The sequence below is a fragment of the Ascidia mentula genome, chromosome 6 (assembly GCF_947561715.1).
Source record: "Ascidia mentula chromosome 6, kaAscMent1.1, whole genome shotgun sequence".
In the NCBI taxonomy this organism is placed as follows: domain Eukaryota; kingdom Metazoa; phylum Chordata; class Ascidiacea; order Phlebobranchia; family Ascidiidae; genus Ascidia; species Ascidia mentula.
In genome coordinates, this window is record NC_138571.1 from 9,794,296 (window position 1) to 9,814,369 (window position 20,074).

General features: G+C 39.4%; 1 protein-coding gene and 1 pseudogene across 1 annotated transcript; both read left to right on the plus strand.

Annotated features, from left to right (window-relative positions):
• The first annotated feature begins 10,555 nt into the window (after positions 1–10,555).
• On the plus strand, positions 10,556–11,515 carry LOC145906680 (uncharacterized). Its single transcript, XM_082994129.1, has one exon. The coding sequence runs from the start codon at positions 10,576–10,578 to the stop codon at positions 11,497–11,499; it is 924 nt and encodes a 307-aa protein (XP_082850255.1). The 5' UTR covers positions 10,556–10,575; the 3' UTR covers positions 11,500–11,515.
• A 5,958-nt stretch (positions 11,516–17,473) lies between these two features.
• LOC145907150 (trans-L-3-hydroxyproline dehydratase-like) lies at positions 17,474–19,692 on the plus strand (annotated as a pseudogene).
• Positions 19,693–20,074: the final 382 nt, after the last annotated feature.

The window sequence follows — 20,074 nt, forward strand, 5'->3', positions numbered from 1 at the left end:
ACTTTTAGTAGCGGTTGTGGAAAGCATGTAAATACAAAAATTCCCTTTCAAATTTTAAGGTATCTTTGGTGTAAGAAAATCTTGTTTAACGCTTTTTAAGGAAATTATTTTTATAAATTCCTATTTGATCCGCTCCTGCAAAACAATTAAATGCCTATTTTTTCTATACTTTTGTCACTGGTATGTTTCAAACATAAGTTTCATTGTGGTAAAATTATTGGATTTGATGTGAAATTATTATTCATTATTCTCGGAATGATGTGAAATAATATACAATGTTTTCAATAAACAATGTATAAACAAACATACAGCAATATTAAAAACTGTCACATTAACTTAATAAAAGAACAGGTAGAAAATATATTCTAGGTCCAGGTGAATGCAAACTTTTTGCACAGAAAGCACAAGGAAAAATGTCTTAAAACTACAGGAATTACTCTTTTGTTTTTGATGGACCGAGCGTTCTGCTTATGTAAAAACAAAGTAAGCCCAGTGCCATAGTCAACAGCTGCACCGATGATACCTTATGGGTCGAAACAGTGTGTACACCAGTCTGTAGCTCTCAAAATACATGTTGTTTCCATTTTACGTTTCAGCTGATACACAACCTAACCTTGTCGCTGTCATGTTATCTTGCACTTCCAGCCTCCAACATGTTTTTTAGCTACTGTCAATAAGCTATGTTGCCACGCAAGTTATAAGAAAAAAAAATATACACGGGTAAAACAAAACATAAACAAATATCATTTTTTGAAACATTGCTATTGCAACGTAGGGTGCAAAAAAGTTCCTACACTTTACTAAATTATTCGTGAGTTTGTCTGCAAACCTTCCATTTGTGTTTGTAACGCGAGATAGCCAACAAATCTGTTCCATGGCATGGCCACGAATACTAAAAATAGAATGCGAGGCTCAACACTTGCAAAAGTGAACGATGATCAGAGAGAGGAAATTGCGGCGACAGTCAAGCGTGTGAAACAGAATTTATTACACATATTAAAAAGCGAGAACACCATACGCCCCTTGAGCTAACGTTAGCATTGACATATTTGGGCCACCGTTATCACAAAGCGATGTACAGGAAATTGTACTCAACGGTTTGTGGTCGGGTCGGAGCCAGTGAGTTAAACTTTATCTGTTTCATGTACCATCGAATACCAATAAAAATACATAATGTTTTGTCCAAAAATGCCTTGTCAAATTCAGACACAAGACAGACTGCGTTTCAAAATCCAAAAATAAGAATCAGTTACCAATGACGAGGTAAGTTTGCAAGAAGATTCAGAAACTTGCAAATACAGGAAGCGCAACCCAGAGGAAACAATTCACGCGGTAACATGGGCTGGTACTTAATAGTCCGCGTGCGGAAAAAAATATTTGTTGTTTTGCTCAAAGCATACAGATATTGAATATTTTGTGTTTGCCCTTCCTTGAAACGTTTGTCGATTTTTTTCGATGCGTTTTCCTGGCTTAAAAAAGAAACTTAAAATCGCAAGAACAGGTTCTACAATATGTTATTTTTCAGTGTTGTTGTAAATTATCACTTTTCCTATTTGGTGCATTGTCATTGAACAGACTAACTCTGCAAGCTTGTAACCGCCATTCATTTGGAAACGCAACTTGCTTTTTGGAACGTAAGACTTTCTGCACTTTCTGTACCGTAGCAATATCACAAAAAAAATGGGTTTGTATGTAAATACGTGGCGCATTAAAATATAGATTGCATGGACTTCAATTGTGTAATGACCATATCTTTCATAGATCAATTTCAAGAACAAGAAGAAACCAATGTTTGCTTCCAATCTTACGTTCAGGTCAAATGTCTGTCCCCATTCCAATATAATGTTTTGGGAAATTAGCAGACGTTTTGATAACATGGAAGTCCCATGCAGCTACCGAAAGTTTGACGTCCAGTTCCCAATCTAACCTCAAAGCTTCTGGAAAAAAATTTAATACACGACCCATTGTAGTAAAGAGCGACTGGAAACCTCAGACTTTTTTTTATTTTGATCATATTGTCATAATCACCTCTAAAAGTTATATTTGTATTATTTACTTACATTGTATTACCAGTACAAAGTTGTTTAATAAGAGGCATAACCACAGTACGATAAAGATTCTAAGAATAAGCGTGGTTCAAACAGAAATATTCCGCGAAACTCCTGTATTTCGCTGAAATTTTATGACATTTACTAAGGTTGGTGGGTCAGAAAGATGGCACTTGTCCGACAAAATATAGTCATATATATATATGCAACAGATGGGGGAACCACAAGGCGTTATATATAAAAATAAGTTTGCAGAGCATTGTTCAAAATATTGTCGAATGCACACAACACCAACTATATTTGTGAACATGAAGAATGAAAGAGCAGCAATGATAAAACTGAATGTAAACTGTACAAAGTAATTGTTTCCCAATGGCGGCATATTTTTGGATTTCGTTTTGCAGTTCATCTGTGGTTCACATGGCCTAGTTATCGTTGGTTCCAAGAACAGACAAAGCAACAGCAGTAAAGTCATTTCTAGCCTTCTTCAGGCGCACCATCAATACACTTGAGTAGAGCAAGGGGTTAATTGCGCTGTTGATCGGAAGCAACAGACAAGCACTCACTACATAAGCATCCGGAGGCATTTTTACGCCTGCTATGCTCAGATATCCCATAATGCAAATCGGAATCCAACAAAAGAAATTAGTCAAAATCAATCTGCTTATTCTCTTCTGCATCTTGGAGCTTTTGTCGTTGCCTCGGGATGCTTTCATGCGATTGCTTTGCTTGAATATAAAAGCATAAGCAATTACCATGTAGACAAACATTAGAAAGTTGATTGTGATGATGAATGTAGAATATTCCCAAGCGAACTGACCGGATGATGCAAATAAACGTGGCATGCAGACGCTTGTTTCTCCATAATATCCAAATTCCCCTTTGATTGGTTGCCTTGGAAACATCTCACTAATAACCTTTTTCACCTCAAACCAATGGCTGGGTTGAGAATTTGAAGCTCTGTGAGCTAGAAGTGACATATTTCTCCTTGAAACAAGATCCGTTTGATAAAAGTTGTTTGGAAACCACACACTGGTGACAAAATAACCTGAGGTAACTTGCAACAATGGGATAACAGCCAGAAGGATGGCAAAAAGCCAACAAAACAGTCCTGAAGTTATGGTTTTAGCGACACTGGCATTCCTCATAAGAAACGGCTTTAATGAGGAAATCAAGCGAAATGTTGTCATGGCGGCCATGGTAAAAGATGACGCTTCTGACGATAAAACAGCGAGTGCCCCAAAACCTGAACATAAGCTTCCAGATCTCCACTCCTTATCAAACAAACAGTAGGAACCAGAAAACCGGGTTGCCTGGATAATAATCCCCAACAGGTAAATCCCCATAAGAAAGTCTGCTGCTGAGAGGTTAAGAATGAACACGCTTGTACACACAAACACGTTCTCATTTTTGTTTGACTTGGCTAGTTTCCAAGCAGTTGAAACAAACACAACAAAATTCCCCACCAACCCTAATATGGCCATAATCCAGAAGATAGCACGATAAAACGGGTTTGCGATCATTTCGTTGACGTTTGCGAATGCATTTTTCACTAAATTTACACATTCGTCACTTCCGTCCGAACAGTCGTCGATTCCATTGTTAACAAACTTCCTGTCAATAGAAATAGGTTGAGAATTTGAACAGAAAAATCTGGTTCTTTCACAACTACAACGGCTTTCGTCTGTTTCATCGTCGCAATCAATTATGCCGTCGCAAATATGTTTTCTTGCAATTGAAATCCTTCCTTTACTCTTGCAGTAGTAGCGAATAGTTTTACATTTTTCGAGAAACTCATCTGATTTGTCGTCGCAGTCGATTTTTCCGTCGCATACGCGATCACTGGCGATATTAATCTCACCTTTGTTGGAACACCTAACAAAATTTGGACAGTGAAGTTCGGTGAAAACCCCCAATTGGTTTTGTACTTTTCCAATGCATACAAATGGAAGAATTTGCAGCACATCTTTGTTTGGAGCAGTTGGATACTTGCTCATAAAAAACTCCAGTTTTGTGCATTTGTAGCGGGGGTTACTGATTTTTGTTCGATTTGGATTGGTCCTTATGTTTGCTGGACACATATATGGTTTTAATCTTTTCTCCTTTGAGCAGTATTTTGTATTCATGTGGTCAGAACACTGAACACTTGTGTTGCACAAAACGCCTTCCTGGCCTAAGCACACTGAAGTGTTGTAACACAATACTTCATTCCTATGACAGCTTCCTCTAACTTCCCGACACAAGGCTTGATCAGCGCACATACATTCGTCTGACATGTCAAAACAGTCTACTACACCGTTACATACCTGTTTGCTTGAAATTATAAGCTTCCTGTCCAAACATTGAAAGCAACGAAATTGGCCATTGACAAAGCAAAGGTCAGAATTATCCGAACACTGAGCCACAGAATCATAGACGTTGGATTGAGGTAAAACACAAACACCTTTTCGTGTGACTCCAGAACATTTAAACCCAAATCCATGTTGAATTTCGTCGCTTTTGTCTTTGCAACTGAGTGAAGGGTCACTTGAACCATCACAAAATTCTGTTTTTGCAACAAGTTGTTGATTTCCACAGAAAAATACATCCCTGCAAATTGCGTTTGCACACGATGTAGTCGTACAAACTACCTTCTCTGATGTACAGTTGTTGATGTCGGAAGCACAAGTCTTTCTTGTGACATGATTGCAGATTATTGATGTGTTCGTGTTGATAAGTTTTCTGGCTTCTTTATCCGTTTTGCAGCTGACAGAAAGTGAGTGGCAAGATTGGCAAGAATAATAATTTGCAGAGCAAACTTCGTCACTTCCATCAATGCAGTCTGTGATGTTATCGCCCACCCACTCATAGGGAATGCACCTGCCTGGTAGTGATAAATTGGCGCCTGTATATTCATTCTGACATTTTGCTGAAATACCGGAACAGATACACGTATGATGCGTTTCATCACTTCCGTCAATACAATCTTCATTTCCGTCGCATAGCAACGAATGATCAATGCAGTTCAAGTTTATTCCAACACATTGTCTGGTGCTGACGCAGGCGCATTGAAACGTATTGGCTGGACAGGTGCAATTAACTTCATCACTTCGATCTCCGCATCCGTTCAAGCCGTCGCATTGATTGATGAACGAAATGCAACCTCCCATGGCGTTACTGCAGTTTTTGGATTTATAACAATCGCATTCAAATGTATTAACAGGACATGAGCAATTTTCTTCATCACTCCAGTCGCCGCAGTGGTTGAATCCATCACACAGGTTCATTGCTAACAGGCAACCGATGCTAGATGAACAATTTCGGTGTTTGTAACACCGACACTCAAACATGTGAGCAGGACAGGACGTACAATTGATTTCATCACTCCAATCCCCACAGCTATCAAATCCGTCGCAATGAAAAATGTTTGGATAATTAAGACATCCAAATTGGTGCGAACAGTTCTGTGTATTATAGCAAGAACACTCTAATGTATTCGCTGGACAAGTGCAGTTGATTTCGTCATACCAATCACCGCAATTGTTATAACCGTCACACACTTCTGACTTGTTGATACAACCATATGAGGGATTAAAACCACCGACTGTTGCAACTACACCCTCGCTTCTTAGCTTTGTGCAGTTACCTGTTTTGTAGCATGGACACTCAAACTTATCGACTGGACATGTGCAACTTAACTCATCACTTCCGTCGGGGCAATCGTCAACTAAATCGCATTTTAGCAAACTCAATACACAGCTTCCTCCGTCCTTGCATGTTGTATTGTAGCAGTGGCACTGGAAAAGTTGGGGGGGACAAACAGAAGCCACTTCGTCACTCCAGTCTCCGCAGTTGTTCCATCCGTCGTATAAGTTTATCATGTTTATACATCCCTGCACATTTGGTTTACAACTTCCTATTTTATGGCAGGCGCATTCGAACACAGTTGCTGGACATATACAGTTGACGTCATAGTATGGCGGGGTACACGTTGTCAGGTTCGTTGGCCCTGCGCAAAATTTTTACAACATTTGTTTTTGTTTTGAAATGACGTTGATTTACGGTATATTTCATTAATGATAGGGAACAGTGCGTTTACTTCCCGGTGCTCTATAACAACTTGCTGTAACTGTAGTTTTCCCGCCCATTTTTTTATACATCACATGATTTTACAAGCGGTGTTAGCGTTATCCCCTTTTTCGTGTTGGCGCATTTTTTGGCGTTAGTTGTGTGCTGTACCATTACCTTGAGGAAACCTTGTTGAATAACAGGCGAAACGTCGGTGAATAAAGTTACGTTTTATCTTTGCCAGAAGATCAGATTATTAAGTTACAATATGCCTGGCAGCAACAAAAACATTATATTTATTTCATCAGAGGTCAACACAACTACATACTATATGTCAATTGGCAGTTTCACATGCCGTTTGGTGCTTAATCGTGCAAATGAAAGTTGTAAAGTCTATTAAGTGTTTATGTAATTTACCCACATAATCACTTGAAAAATCACAAGTGATGAATTCACAAAATATTTAATCGTCAGCAATAAAAATGCTGCAACTTACTTTTGAAGGGAAGTGGAGCCAAACTTGTGTCCTCCGTTGGACAAAGACCTTCCACCAAACAAACTGACAGAAGCACTATATTTATTACATTTAACATCTTACACCTCTGTCGATTGCAATGAAATTTGCTTATAGCCTGTTGTTATACGTGTGATATTACACCATGAGAGATGCTCCAAAACAAACAAAACATAGAATAACTCAGGCAACTACACTGTCTTTGATCGCAAAATCTCACTCCTCTCAGTGATGAAAACTACTGTTAATACAGGTTGAGTTTGGTCCATATTTATGGTAGACTGACAAGTCGTGCACTAGTCGAATACTGTGACGAGCACTTCCTTTGGCCGAGGAAGGTTTATTGAGGATACGCGTTGTTCGCCAGAACTCATTTCCAAACCACAAAAACCGCACTAATACGGTAAACAAAGTGGCGTCTATAGAGTGTGGAAACATGCGCTGTTTTGTCGTTCCTGTCATTGGGGTATGTAATACTCCGCTTATCTTTTTTAAATAAAACAAAATTAAATCTAAAACTTTAGTAATTGTCCAATAAACTGGTGCGAACAGAAATTTTAATTTTCAGTTTTGCCGAAATTTTAAATTATGATTTGCTTTTATTGGATTTTAAATGATACATAATAAAAACCTCCAGTATAGCATAATTGTGTTAACGCACGACAAAATTTCTTGGAACTGATCCGTTTACGACTAACTACTCACTTCCCTTTAATAGAAACAATAATTAATAGCTCTGATCGATCGGTTGATATCAGATACTTCCTGGGTTTGCATTATTAGTACACGACGAGCATTACACTTTGTGAATACACGCCAATAGACTATGAAATCTTTGAATACCTTTTTAATGGAAAACCCATGGCAAATTGGAAAGAAATGGACGCGGGTTGATGGACTTTAAATGAACCTTAATTGAGCAAAATATTCTTTACTTCAATCCTATAAATTAATAGCAAGAAAACGAATGTGTACACTAATTGTTGAATTGGCATTGCTGCGTTAAAACGTTAAAACCACAACTTAATGAGCACATCGACAAATGTTGAACTGTTCTTCCACGATCAGATGACAAGCATGTCACGCACAGATAAATGATAGCTTGGCGATCAGTTCCTCAAACTGACAACTTTATATTTTCAACTTGACGTGGTAAGGTAACATTTTCCATGTTATGTTTACGATATTACGTAACTAGTGGAAGCGTAAGGCCCCATTACTCATGTCAGTTCACAAAAGTTTGCTTTAGGGACCTACAATAATACGTAATAATAGCAGTGTCATGCCGCTGAAATAACATAAAATCGAATTGAACTTCGATTTAAACGGTATATCATGTAATGTAGCTATAACAGGGACCAAGAAAGGAAGAGGGAAAAGACAATGTTAATCAAAAGTTGTGAACATTTCATTGTCTGCTACACATAAAAAATGGGCCAAAGGCCTCTTGTAATGCTTCCAATTCGTTAAGTTGCGTGTCATGAGATGAAGTGTGATATGTGTTAGATATTGTCCGCTCTCGTAAATGCGTTATCAATCAATCAAATTGCTTGATAAACATTACCCAAAAAACGTATTACGCAACTCGCGTAAAATGCGTGAAAATCACCATGACAAAAACATTATGCTGCAGGACCAAATTGATCGAAAGCTTAACAATATTGCGTGCTTTTATGATGTTTCAGTGTTTCGCATTAATTGTCGATATAGTTTCGACAAGGTGTTTGCAACGTAGAAAAAAAATTGTCGTCCTTGGTCAGTTCGTTGTCGTCAGGAAAACAATCGCTTAATCAAGGAATAATTCCTCTCATTCGACAAGCAATCGGGTGCTCTTTTCCAGCATATACCTGCGATAACACACAGCCAACCGCAAAGTTTTAAGTGTCCAACAAAAATTGTTTCAAAACATCAGGGTAGCGCAAAAGAGGCTGAGAATCTAACATGTGTTTATTGGAACTGAGGGCCTGATGGCAAATCTGAAGTACTTGCGATTGGTTTGTTGTGACACAAGGTCTTTAGAGTTAACCCGTCAGCCACCACACGCTGCAAAACAGCGTCGAGGCGCTGCAAACGTTGCTCAAACGTTTCAGAATACACAATGATTCACCTATGCTAGTACCCCCATTCCATTCAATGCCCTACAGGGTCTTCTCTTCTGGGCATTAAGTGTTTTTTCACATACAATATTTATTTGTAGACGAGAATAAAAGCTTTATAAAGCATAACCTCATACTGCAATGATAATACTGGTTTCCAGAAAAAAAAATAGTGTTTACTCTTTCGGCAATATTAAATTTTATCACAAGACCAAGGTAACAAACGGTTCATACACATTGTGTATAAGCTGCAGACAGATGGCCACTGTTTCGACCTAAAAGGTCTCATCAGTGCAGCTGGTGTGACTATCAGACGACTTTGCTGACCAAACGGCCAAGCAAAGACTTCCACTTTGGTTCATACACAGTTTGGTGATGGTTTCTACTCTAACCATTAGCGTTCTTTTCGTCTCCTGTCTTACACGTCACCTCAGCACGTTAAATCCCCTGAGCGTGTCATCGTGCTGTCTACGACATCAGTCTCAGGAAGCAATAGTCCAACAAAAGTTAAGTCCGTTGTTTCGCATGTGTAGTAGTTTCTGGGCTTGGAACACTTTGCGTCGCATGGATGTTGGTTTAAACGTCGTTCGTCTTTGTTCTCGTCGCCTGATCAATTTACATAGGATAAGACGGCGTTCTTTGTGTTAACATATGATTTTTATTGGAATTAACGTTCAAATTTCACCTTTGTGAATAAAAAAGCTAGTTGCAATTACATGTTGTACATGATAACGCATTAATGATAAGGCAGGATCGCCCTACTGCGCAGGCCTATTAAAACCGCAATCCTTGCATCGTGAATAACCCGACAATGTTGATGAGCTTCCACTGCACCAAGTGGCTGCATGTGGTAAAATCGTGTTTTGTGTTTAGTAATCCTTTTTATCAAACAGAATTCAGCATTATCACGCAACGTTCTTCTATATAACGAAGTTTAGCAAAATGCTAAAGAAGTCGTTTCAGACTGTTTTGTTTGTGAGCGTTTAAATTTCCTTTGCTCGCAATAATTTTCCAGCAAATGCCTTCGTTGGTGCTGACTACCGCTTTGCAGGTCATACACGTCTGGCAGATAAATTTCTTTAAACCAACCATGACTGGAAAACCCCTGTCCATTAAATCAGTACCTGCGGTTAACTCCCGAACCAGGAAGAATCTGGGTCTACAAGCAATAATCTCCTGCTTGAACAATTGTCGTACTTCAAGAAGAGATTCAAAACACCTCCGTAACGAAACAATCTGTCGCGCTTATTAAAGGTCACTCATGTCTGACCATTACAGATAAACTGATTCCTTTTAAATGGATTTGATTAAGTCAAATATATTGTTTTTGTGAAGTATGTTGTTTTTTCTGTAACTTACTCTTGCATGCCTCGTGGTACAACACGAGTAATGACCTAGAATAACCCCATTTTTTATTTTAAGTCTCTTCCGCTGATTCTTTAGAATGTTGAGTTGCTCGCAATAACTTTGCGTCACAATCTTCACGTCACTGTTATGAAAACCTGCTATTGTTTCACTGTTTCGGTGCAGGTATTGTTAAGATTACTGTGGCGAAAATCCAGTTCAAAGATAAGGAAGCTGTTTGATCTACAGTTGTTTAACTTACTTGGAAGGGTCGGTTTGTTTTCTGTTGGGTTTAAATGAAAGGGAAATTGGCGTTGACGTAATTCCATAGTTTGCATTCCCGTGTGATTCAATGTTCGAAAGACGGTTTTAAATGAAGGGAAGTTTTGTAGAAAGTTCATAAAGTGGTTTGAGATCTGAAAAAACTATAGTCAAAAAAACATTGAGTATTGCATTTTTACATGAATTAAATAAAGAAACGTTTTTATGCATAGTTTCTGTAATTATTGTTCATCGAAACAGTAAAATGGATGTTGATAACTGCATGCAAACAAGAAATACGCCCCACGGCATTTTGTATTACCACCGACAGACGTTGAATGCGAGTGATGCAGATCAACATTGCCAGGATGTTCACAGTGCAAGGTTGGCAGTTTTAAACACAAGTGAGAATTTCAAAGATGCAGTGGATTTTATTCCATCCATGAAACCATGTGGAAGAAACTATTACCGCATTGGATTAACTGACAAAGGAAGTAACGTTGATGTTTTTTGGATCACTGGAGAAAATTTTAAACGTGTTGCAGAAGGGCAAAATTTTCGATTCAATAGAGCAACAGGCGGAAAGGAGGATTACGGCGAAATAGCTCGACATAAACAAGATATTTGGTTTGGGGGTGCAAGTGAACGACTACCATTTCTTTGTTACAAGCCACACAAACAGTCACCAAGTCACACACAGAGTATAGTAACCAGCACAAATTGCTCCTCAAAAACTACAAGCAAAAAAACTCTCCCAAAAACCAGCAGCGCAATAGTTTTCAAAACAACTAGCAGCGAAATATCTCTGCCAAAATTCGACAGCACAACCGGTTTGCCAAATCACAGCAGCACAGTAGCTTTATCTTCTGCTGTAGGAATGACTGCTGGGATTGTAGTTATTGGGGTCGTGATCATTATTGCATTGTTGGCTTTGGTGGCGTTCTTGCGTCGTAGGCATCAACAGCACCAACAACAACAGGTAAATGTGGAAAGTGTATACATCAACATGCAAAACCGGGAAGACCCCACCTACGCAAACATCCAGGAAGTATCGGTGGCGCCTACAGACAGTGGAAATGGACATACCTACAGCTTTATTGCTCCAGTTACGCCTACACGCAATAAAAACCGGGAAGACCCCACCTACACAAACATCCAGGAAGTATCGGAGGCGCCCACAGACAGTTGAAATGGACATACCTACAGCTTTATTGCTCCAGCTACGCTTACACGCAACAATTTTTGGCCTGATGAAGGGATCAACGTACTTTCCGCACCTCTTACCGCGCAAGTTCATAAGGAGAAGAAAGTGATTGAAGTTTACAGTGAAGTGAAAAAGACGAAACGAGGCGATTCAACAACTTAATATTCTAAATTAAGGTTTTTTTCGGACCATACAATGTATTCCACTGATCTTGTTATCAATTCTGTAGTTAGTCTTGTGTATGATTTAAATAATAGCCACTGTACATATTTTCATGCAAATTAATCAGTTGAATATAAATGTTTTTTTTGTTTGATTTTTTTGGAAGTGATTGCATTTAAACAAGCCAATACATATCTCCCCCCGTATTTATGTCTTTTATTGACCTTGCGACACATTTTCACTTCATGCTGCTCACAAACCTGTAGGTATGAATTCCCCGACATCAGTTTTCGAAGCAACAATTTCGCATATTTGCATTGCGGGTGCGAAAACAATGTCCTGGTGCGAAGACCATTATTAATGAAAATCACATGTCATTTCTGCTGAAGCACAGCTTTTATACGATAGTGTTTGTCTCTATTTGCTATTCTTGGGCCATACAGACGGACATGGGCCCGCAGTTACATTGCACCGGCTACACTTCCTTTTCTTGGCGCATTTTGCCTAAAAAAACAAAACTTTTAAAGTAAAGTTGGAATTTATCGGAAAACATGATCAAGAAACAGGAATGAAAGCAGAAGACTAAATTGCTCCCATTTCGATGTTTTCGCGACACACTTGTTTAGATTAGAATCAGTAAAATGTCAATGTTCACTTAAAATTAAATGAAAATATCCAATGCCACGCGAGCATCCAAACTTTGCATGTAGTAGTAGCTCTCTGAAAAATACGTAAGCTTGGCTGCAGTGCTTAGGCTACGAAGCCTGTGAACCTTACAAACTCAAGTGACGTTATTTTTTACCCGTTGGTTTCTCTGTCTAAAATTAGTAAAACCGCAACCCCATTATCTTATAACCCGACCGTAGCCATGTCAACAAGCGAAGCAGAAATTCCCATAGTTTCGCCGCGTAGTGTTTCATCGGAAACAAATGAGCTAGCGCCCTTGACGTCCAATGTTGCTAACGCCGCAAATGAAACGCAAATACAGCCGATGGTAAAGCAAACATTCCAGCTGGCAAGGTTTTGGCCCAACGCCCAAAGCCATACGCAATACTTCCAATATGCCGACAGACAATTTCAGAAAAAGTCAATTACCTCGGATTCTGATAAGTTCGATTTTTTGTTAAAAAGTTTTTCGAAAGAGCAAACGTTCCAAAATTTAATTTCGCAGGCCTCGGTAACTGATACGCCGTATAATACACGTAAGAAGGCGTTAATTAAGCAAGCCAACGGATTGGACGCCCAAATTTGGCAGACGGACATTTCAAATCTTATCCAACTACCCAACGAATTCCCAAGTGTTTATTTCCATCGTTTGGCAAACACCTGTGCTGAAAACCCGCATACCAATCCATTAGCACAAAATTTAGTGTTAAACGAATTTCTGCAACGTATGCCGCCAGAAATTCAAACCTTGATCAAGTCACAAAACCCCGATACATCATTAGAAGATATTGGTATTTTAGCAGACAGAATTTCTGATGCCAATTCAAATGTACCAAGCGACCGCACGCAGCCAAACGAAATGCAACGTTTAACAAGCCAACTACAGGAATTGCTAACTACGTTTTAATCTTCAGCTACAGGACAGGGCACGCCAAAACCGAATTATTCGAATCGCCAAAATTATCAATATTACAACAGACCACAACCGTTCAGGCGTGACGAGTTTCAGCCACGTCATGCAGCACCGCAACGCGCGCCCGGAAGCTCTCATCAGCTGTTTCAGCAGCCGCAGCAGTACAGTACGTCGCAGCAGCAGCGCAAACAATTTTCGGGACATCCCCCAAATAGACAGCGTTATAACTCAGATTATGTTTTTATCACGCGCGTTTTAGTCCCCGTGCAAATAAATCCACCCCCCCCCCCCTGCCAATGGAAAGGCAATTAACAAGACATCCCTCCTTGTACATAATTCAATTATTAACCATGTTTTGGTGCACCGGCACAACTGCCCTCCATTTCAATTTGCGCATTTATTCTCCGCAACAAGTTGCGGAATACGAGATATTGCCCCCGAAAACCTGCCATCGCCACCTGCTCAACAAGACAAAAAAATCCCATGTTAATGTTTTCCGCCTTGATAGAAATTTAAGGGAAATTCCAGCCATATCATGTTCCGCTGTAGCAATGATTACTACAGACACTTATTACTTTTTTTGGAGCACAAATTACCCACTTCATGCGATTTTTTCCAGCCCAATTATCAGGCACTATTACGCCCGCCTGATAAGGCCATGCCAACTGCTATTGGTTTTTACCTAAACGATTTAAATGATCAATTACGATCAAGTTTCCAACACCTGAATGCTGATGCATCTTACCTACAATGCCAGCTGCAATCTTATCTCTCGATGCTACTTGCAACCAACGCGCGCATTAACCTCTCTCTTACTTTATCATTACTCACGGGACAACAGAAAGCTACCATTACTGGAGAAACTATCACAGAGATAGGCTGCACGTACCGAAATGTACGATTACTAGGCTCCTTACAATACAATAATGTATTTGCCACGCGTCCATTGTTTACCGAATTAGCAGGGCCCGCTAAATGGAAGCAAACCGTTTGGCAGCTGCACTCTAACGGAGAATTACACTCAAAGGTACAGTTTGTAGAGCACTACCAACCTAATAGGATTTTTCACTTTAAAATACAAGAAAAAAACCTATCGGTTTATTAATTATACAATGTCCCACGTTGATACGAATATCAACCAATTATCCTCGCAACTGCTTCCTATAAATATGTCGATTAAGTAAGATAACTTTATCGAAGCTTCGAACATTCTATAGAATGTTCTTATAGGAACCCCTAATTACCCGCTTAGGGATCTCGACTCCATTCTCGCGTCACTGGCACAGACCAAACCGCAGAATGAACGCTCAGACACGTATTTTGGAGGCAAAGAACTTCTCCAAAACGTCGGATGTGGCAAACTTGCGTATCTCAAGCAGCATCATTCAGTACTTAAACAAACGTTATTAATGACACTCTCCTCTATAACAGACCCATTTTGGAGCAGTATCTTGGCTATTTTAGTCATCTTATCCTTAATTTGGGGTGTCATATTAACGGGTTTTGCAATTAAGCATGTCTGGCTACGCCTATACCCACGTGTAAGACCAACTATTGCTCATTATCTAGCACGGGCTCGGACAAACTTAAATCCCTTGTATAGGAATGAACCAGGTAACGAACCTGAAGCAGCAGTACAAAACGAGACTGAAAATATTCCTTTGCATGAATTGTACCCTGATTGGCAAAATGTAAATGCCCAGCAAGAACCAACCGCACCTCCTACTGCATAGGCGCATGGTCCTATCCATAAAACTAGCAGATCAAATATTTTTTAAAGGGTGAAGTTTCCCGCATTGTTATCACCCCCATCACATAGTAATGACCCTTTGTGTATTCGCATGTCATTGCACGTTTGTTGTGACTATTCCTTGTGCACCATTATAACCGAGATAGTCTCTATTAATAACATACCAAATTTGCGAATTATTTCATTTTTTCCGCACCCACCATTTGCGTTTTATTCGTTCAATCGCATTAACCATCTTTTTAATCGCCCACAGCTGATGTTGTATTCATCACCTGCAAATCTGGGGGGAAGTATTTGTAACATACGTCACAGAAATCAGTGTTTATATTTCGTAATGTTTCGTGTGCACAAGTTTTGCAAAATCCCATACTGCGACCAATATGATAAACTCATCGAATGTTCTCGAGTAAAGTGATTCATTCAACATCCTGTTTACCACATAAAATGTTCTCCTATGCTTATGTCACATCACACATATGTTCTTGTATTATATTACTTCAAGCGCTGGTTTTTAAGATCTCGCTCTGACTTGTCGGGAAAAGTGGCTGATCCAGCTTGGCTGCAATGCCTTGGCTGCGAAGCCTGTGAACCTTATGATCAGAATATTAGAGCTGTGATCGCCAAATATAAAGGGCCTGCGCAGTGGGGCGATCCCGCCTTGCTATGCGTAAGCATGGCATTACTTCTACACGCTAGTAGCGTGCTTTATCTTTGTTGTTATTATACACTGAAAGGCGAACAGTCGAACAGTTCTTGGAAGCTAAGGCAGTATTCCAAATTAAACAACATTTGATTAGCAAAAAAGAGAAAGGATATGATCAATTTTAAAACAGTTATAAAATTGCAGTCCGAATTACCATTCACTGATACTAATGCAAAAATATGCTCTGACAGAAAATAACGAACAGCTTGTGCTATGGTGTTCGCATATGAATTCCGTGGGAACGTTACAGCATCCGACAAAACATTACAGCATCCGACATACAACTGTAACCTCGCCTGGTATAGATCAGGGCAGGGTGGTGCGAACAGCAGAATATTCCGAATTCCCCATTGTTTGATATATGATATCGAAATTTTTTACGTACATTAAAGTGTTTTAGGGTGGCAAAACGTTGGCAGGAAGCTTATGTTGTTTAAGACAGGGGGCCACATGTGGTGGGTTGCGACCCAATTTTGGCCAGAATGTTCATTTTGTGACGCGAAAACAGTGGATATGACGTCGCACTTTGGTTAAATTTTCTTGCGCCTAAAAGAACATTCAATGCGCACATGTTGTCAATATTCAAGTGAGTCCCTTCGTTATCATATAATCATTTGCGCTGTAAGTCGTTTTGCACATGATCAATTATTACGTTGCAGTTACGTAAGTGTTGAATTCGCCGCAAGCAGAAGTGACCTCAGGAAAACTGCAAGTGTTACCCTCTTATTTGCGTCGTGAGACATATTACGAATATCATTTGTGGATCGCGCTAAATGTATTCGCGGAGCCCTCGATTATGAACCTATCCTATGTCACAGTTAATTCGTTAAGCCTAAGTGAGTTTGCTGAGAGGGTACATGTTTTGTAAACAATCCCCACAAGAGGGGGTGAATCCGTTGTGGCTCACGTCGACCCATGTGAATTTTGGGGCTTCATGGATTTAATGTTATTGTTTGCTTTGTGACTAAGCTTTTATTGCATTAAATCAGCTGTTTTCAACCGTGGGTCCGTAGAGCAGTGTTTCCCAACCGGTGGCACGCGATCACATTTCTATAATGTGCGGATATAGTTTGAATTAAAAAATCGTAAGTGGTCCGCCATGACAAAAGGTTGAAAACCACCAAGTTACAAAAAGACCCCTACCATCCAATGTAATCTCCAAAAAGGGGGTTCGTCTCGCCCAGGCACAATTTTTTCTCGCTTTCCCACAATTTTTACCGCTCTTCTGTTTACAAACAATCGCCTGTTTGTTCTATAGCGTTTACCCAGCCGAAAGAACATTTAATTTCCGAAGAATTGTCTCAGCACTATATGAGACAGGACAATCTACCATATACCTATATGTACACTTTCTATTGGCTGCTTAGAAAATAATCCGAATGAAATGAAGCTTTATTCTTTATCATTAGGTTTAGTCTAACAGGCTTCGCAGCCCCGGCCTAATTTTTTATATATTTTTTTTTAATTTAACAAGGACAAGCACTTAATCGTTCAGAAAATCATTATGAGACAATAGTATACAACTAACGTTTGGTACTTTGGTTTGAACTGCGGTATGAGCAAAATGGTATGCTTATATTTCACATATGAAGTTCTATTGACCTGCAGGCGAATGTATGTCAGGACCAAATATTGACTTGTCGTGAGTTGCCAACGTTGCTGGTTTTGCAATCCGGCTTACGGCCTTCATAGTGAAGTGTTGACGATTGAACTGTCATTGTAGTTATTCGAAGTAAAGAAACGGAAGCGCATCAAGCGTTTGAAAATGCGCCTCAAGACCATCGACTACCATTGCGGGGGTTCCCCTATGCGGATCATTACCGGAGGACTACCGAAAATCGAAGGAAGCTGCTTTGAGGAGAGAAAGCAATACGTGCACGAAAACCTGGATTTCATTCGCAAGTAAGTTGATTGTGCGACTGAAATCTGCATCTTTACAGTGCATTGTAGTAGAAGACATTTGCCAACGTAAAAAAGCTTACCTCATATCACAGGCAGCTATGTTGGGAACCCCGTGGTTACCGATCCATGACCGTTGTCTTGCCAGTGGCTCACGACTAATCAGTGGCCGACGTCGGTGTGATCTTTTGCGCAGCTACCATGTACTTGCCGATGTGCGGAGAGGCGACTATTTGCTTTACAAGGTGGTTTAACTACAATTTAAGTTGTTTAACTACAATTTAACTTAATACAGCCAACCCTATATTAAGCACATATATGTTTATTCTTACCAATATACACTGCTAAGGTACTTGCTGGAACACGGTTTGATTAAAGGCACTGAACCGGAAACAAAGTTGGTCGTCCAATGTCCTCCCGGTCTGGTCACGTGTTACGCAGAATGGACCAATGGGAAAGTTGGAAACATTCGCTTGAACATGGTGCCTTCGTTCGTGCACGCAAAAGGTGCATTTTTCAGTCAAATTTCGGGCTCCAAAAAAATCTATGCAACTCTTGCTGCTTTTGTTTTGCAGACCGAAGTTTAAAACTATCGACAGGTTTGGAAATAAGTGCCAACCTCGTGTACGGCGGTGCATACTACGTGGTGGTTTACCAAGACGAACTCAAAATCGACATTGATAAAAATGAGATCAGCGCTATGACGTCATTAGGTGATGACGTCACGGAACGAGCAATCGAAGCTTGGGTTAGAACACTGACAACTGAAACGGTGTTTAAAGGACAAATTTTAGGAAAATTGTTTGTTTTGTTGATAGAAAGAAGTTCCAGTCAGCGGTACCATTATTGCGGATAGAAATCATACATCGTTTTCGTTTCATTTCATCGTGGTTGGCGAGTCGATGGTGAGTTTAGGAACAAAACTTTGTTTGCCCTCAAACGAACACTGATTTAATGTTTTCAGTGAGCTGCCTTTTCTTTAAACAAACGTGCTACCATCTAATTATTGAACACTGTTTGGCAATAGGATTCTTTTGGATCTAAGCCAAAAGCGCGGTTTCAAATAGTTACTAGAAAAACATATACTGCATAGGGTCAAAGAGGATGCAAGCGAAATACTCGTGCAATTTTATTTCCAAGGCAAGGTTTAAAAAGAAGACAAATTCCAGGATTTACAAATCCATGTCGGTTACAGGTAAACCGTGGTTTCTGCGGCTCCGGATCTACTTGTCGAGCAGCTTTCGACTATTTTAGCGGAAAACTAAAACTCGGCGAGACACGTGATTATGGAAGTATTGTGACAAAACAATGGTGAGAGAAATAACCACAATTGTTTAAAAAGCGTCTGTCTTCCAATGATTATGTTGAATATTCTCAGGCCCTACAATAAATGGGTCCATATACCAGTTTAGATGGGCCCTGAATAGCAAAATACGGGCCCAAAAACTGTTGACTAGGGAATATAGCTGACTTTCACAAAAAATGTTATGATTTTATTTCCAAAAGAATTTCTCGAACAGGTACTTCTCTCCCTCATGGGCCCTTGTGTATACGGATAATGGCATAGGAATTTATGTGGAAACGTTTAATATGCATATCAATGTTTACAGCATTTAGGACAGCCTTTTAATTAGATTGTTGAAGCTACAAACAATTCGATGAACAGTGTTTCCATATTGCCATGTTACAATGAAAAAATTATCGTCTGTTAAAGACGGGGATTTTCTTGATTGCTCGAAATTACCTGTTCGAAAATTTTTTTTCCATACAGTGTACAAGCGAGTGTACAACGTCATTAGTGTTGTCTAATTTTTGCTGTAGCAAGCAAAAAAAAAGCACTTCGAAAAATCGTATCATGTATCATAAAAAAAATACTTTCCGTACAGGAATGTGAAACATTTCATATTATCAACAACTAAATGTGCATTTTTCGTATGCAGTGCAACTGTATCAGCAGTTAAAGCAACTAAGGTTGGCAAAAAAGATGCGGTGATCATTGAAATCAAAAACAAAGCTTATAGAACCGGATGTCACGAGTTTGAATTTGAAGAAGAAGACCCCCTTCGAAAGGGTTTTCTTGTATAAAACACCATGAACAATCGCAATGCCGCCTAAATTTGCTTTTTTTCAAGCTATGTTAAAATATTCGTATTATTGATCAGTATTTTAATTAAACCGTAGACTTCCTCATGCTAAGTTATCGTAAACCGCAATGAAATAATTGTTTTCGCATTTTGTCGATAGCCTGTTTAAAGCATGTTGATTTTTTTGCTAACTCTGCTGATTGGCTTGTTTGATTTTTTCGGTTCTCGGTCGAATTGCATATTGTTGAAAAAAAAACATTTACTACCTGGCCAAATATCTGACAACTATTTTACCTTAAAGACATGCATTTTATCTTTTCAGCCTGAAGCTGGAATATTATCGTTGCGTAGAAAAAAACAAGTTCAACACCACAAAAGTTAAC

Coding starts and splice junctions, on each gene's coding strand:
- LOC145906680 (XM_082994129.1), top strand. CDS start 10,576: ATGGATGTTGATAACTGCATGCAAACAAGAAATACGCCCCACGGCATT.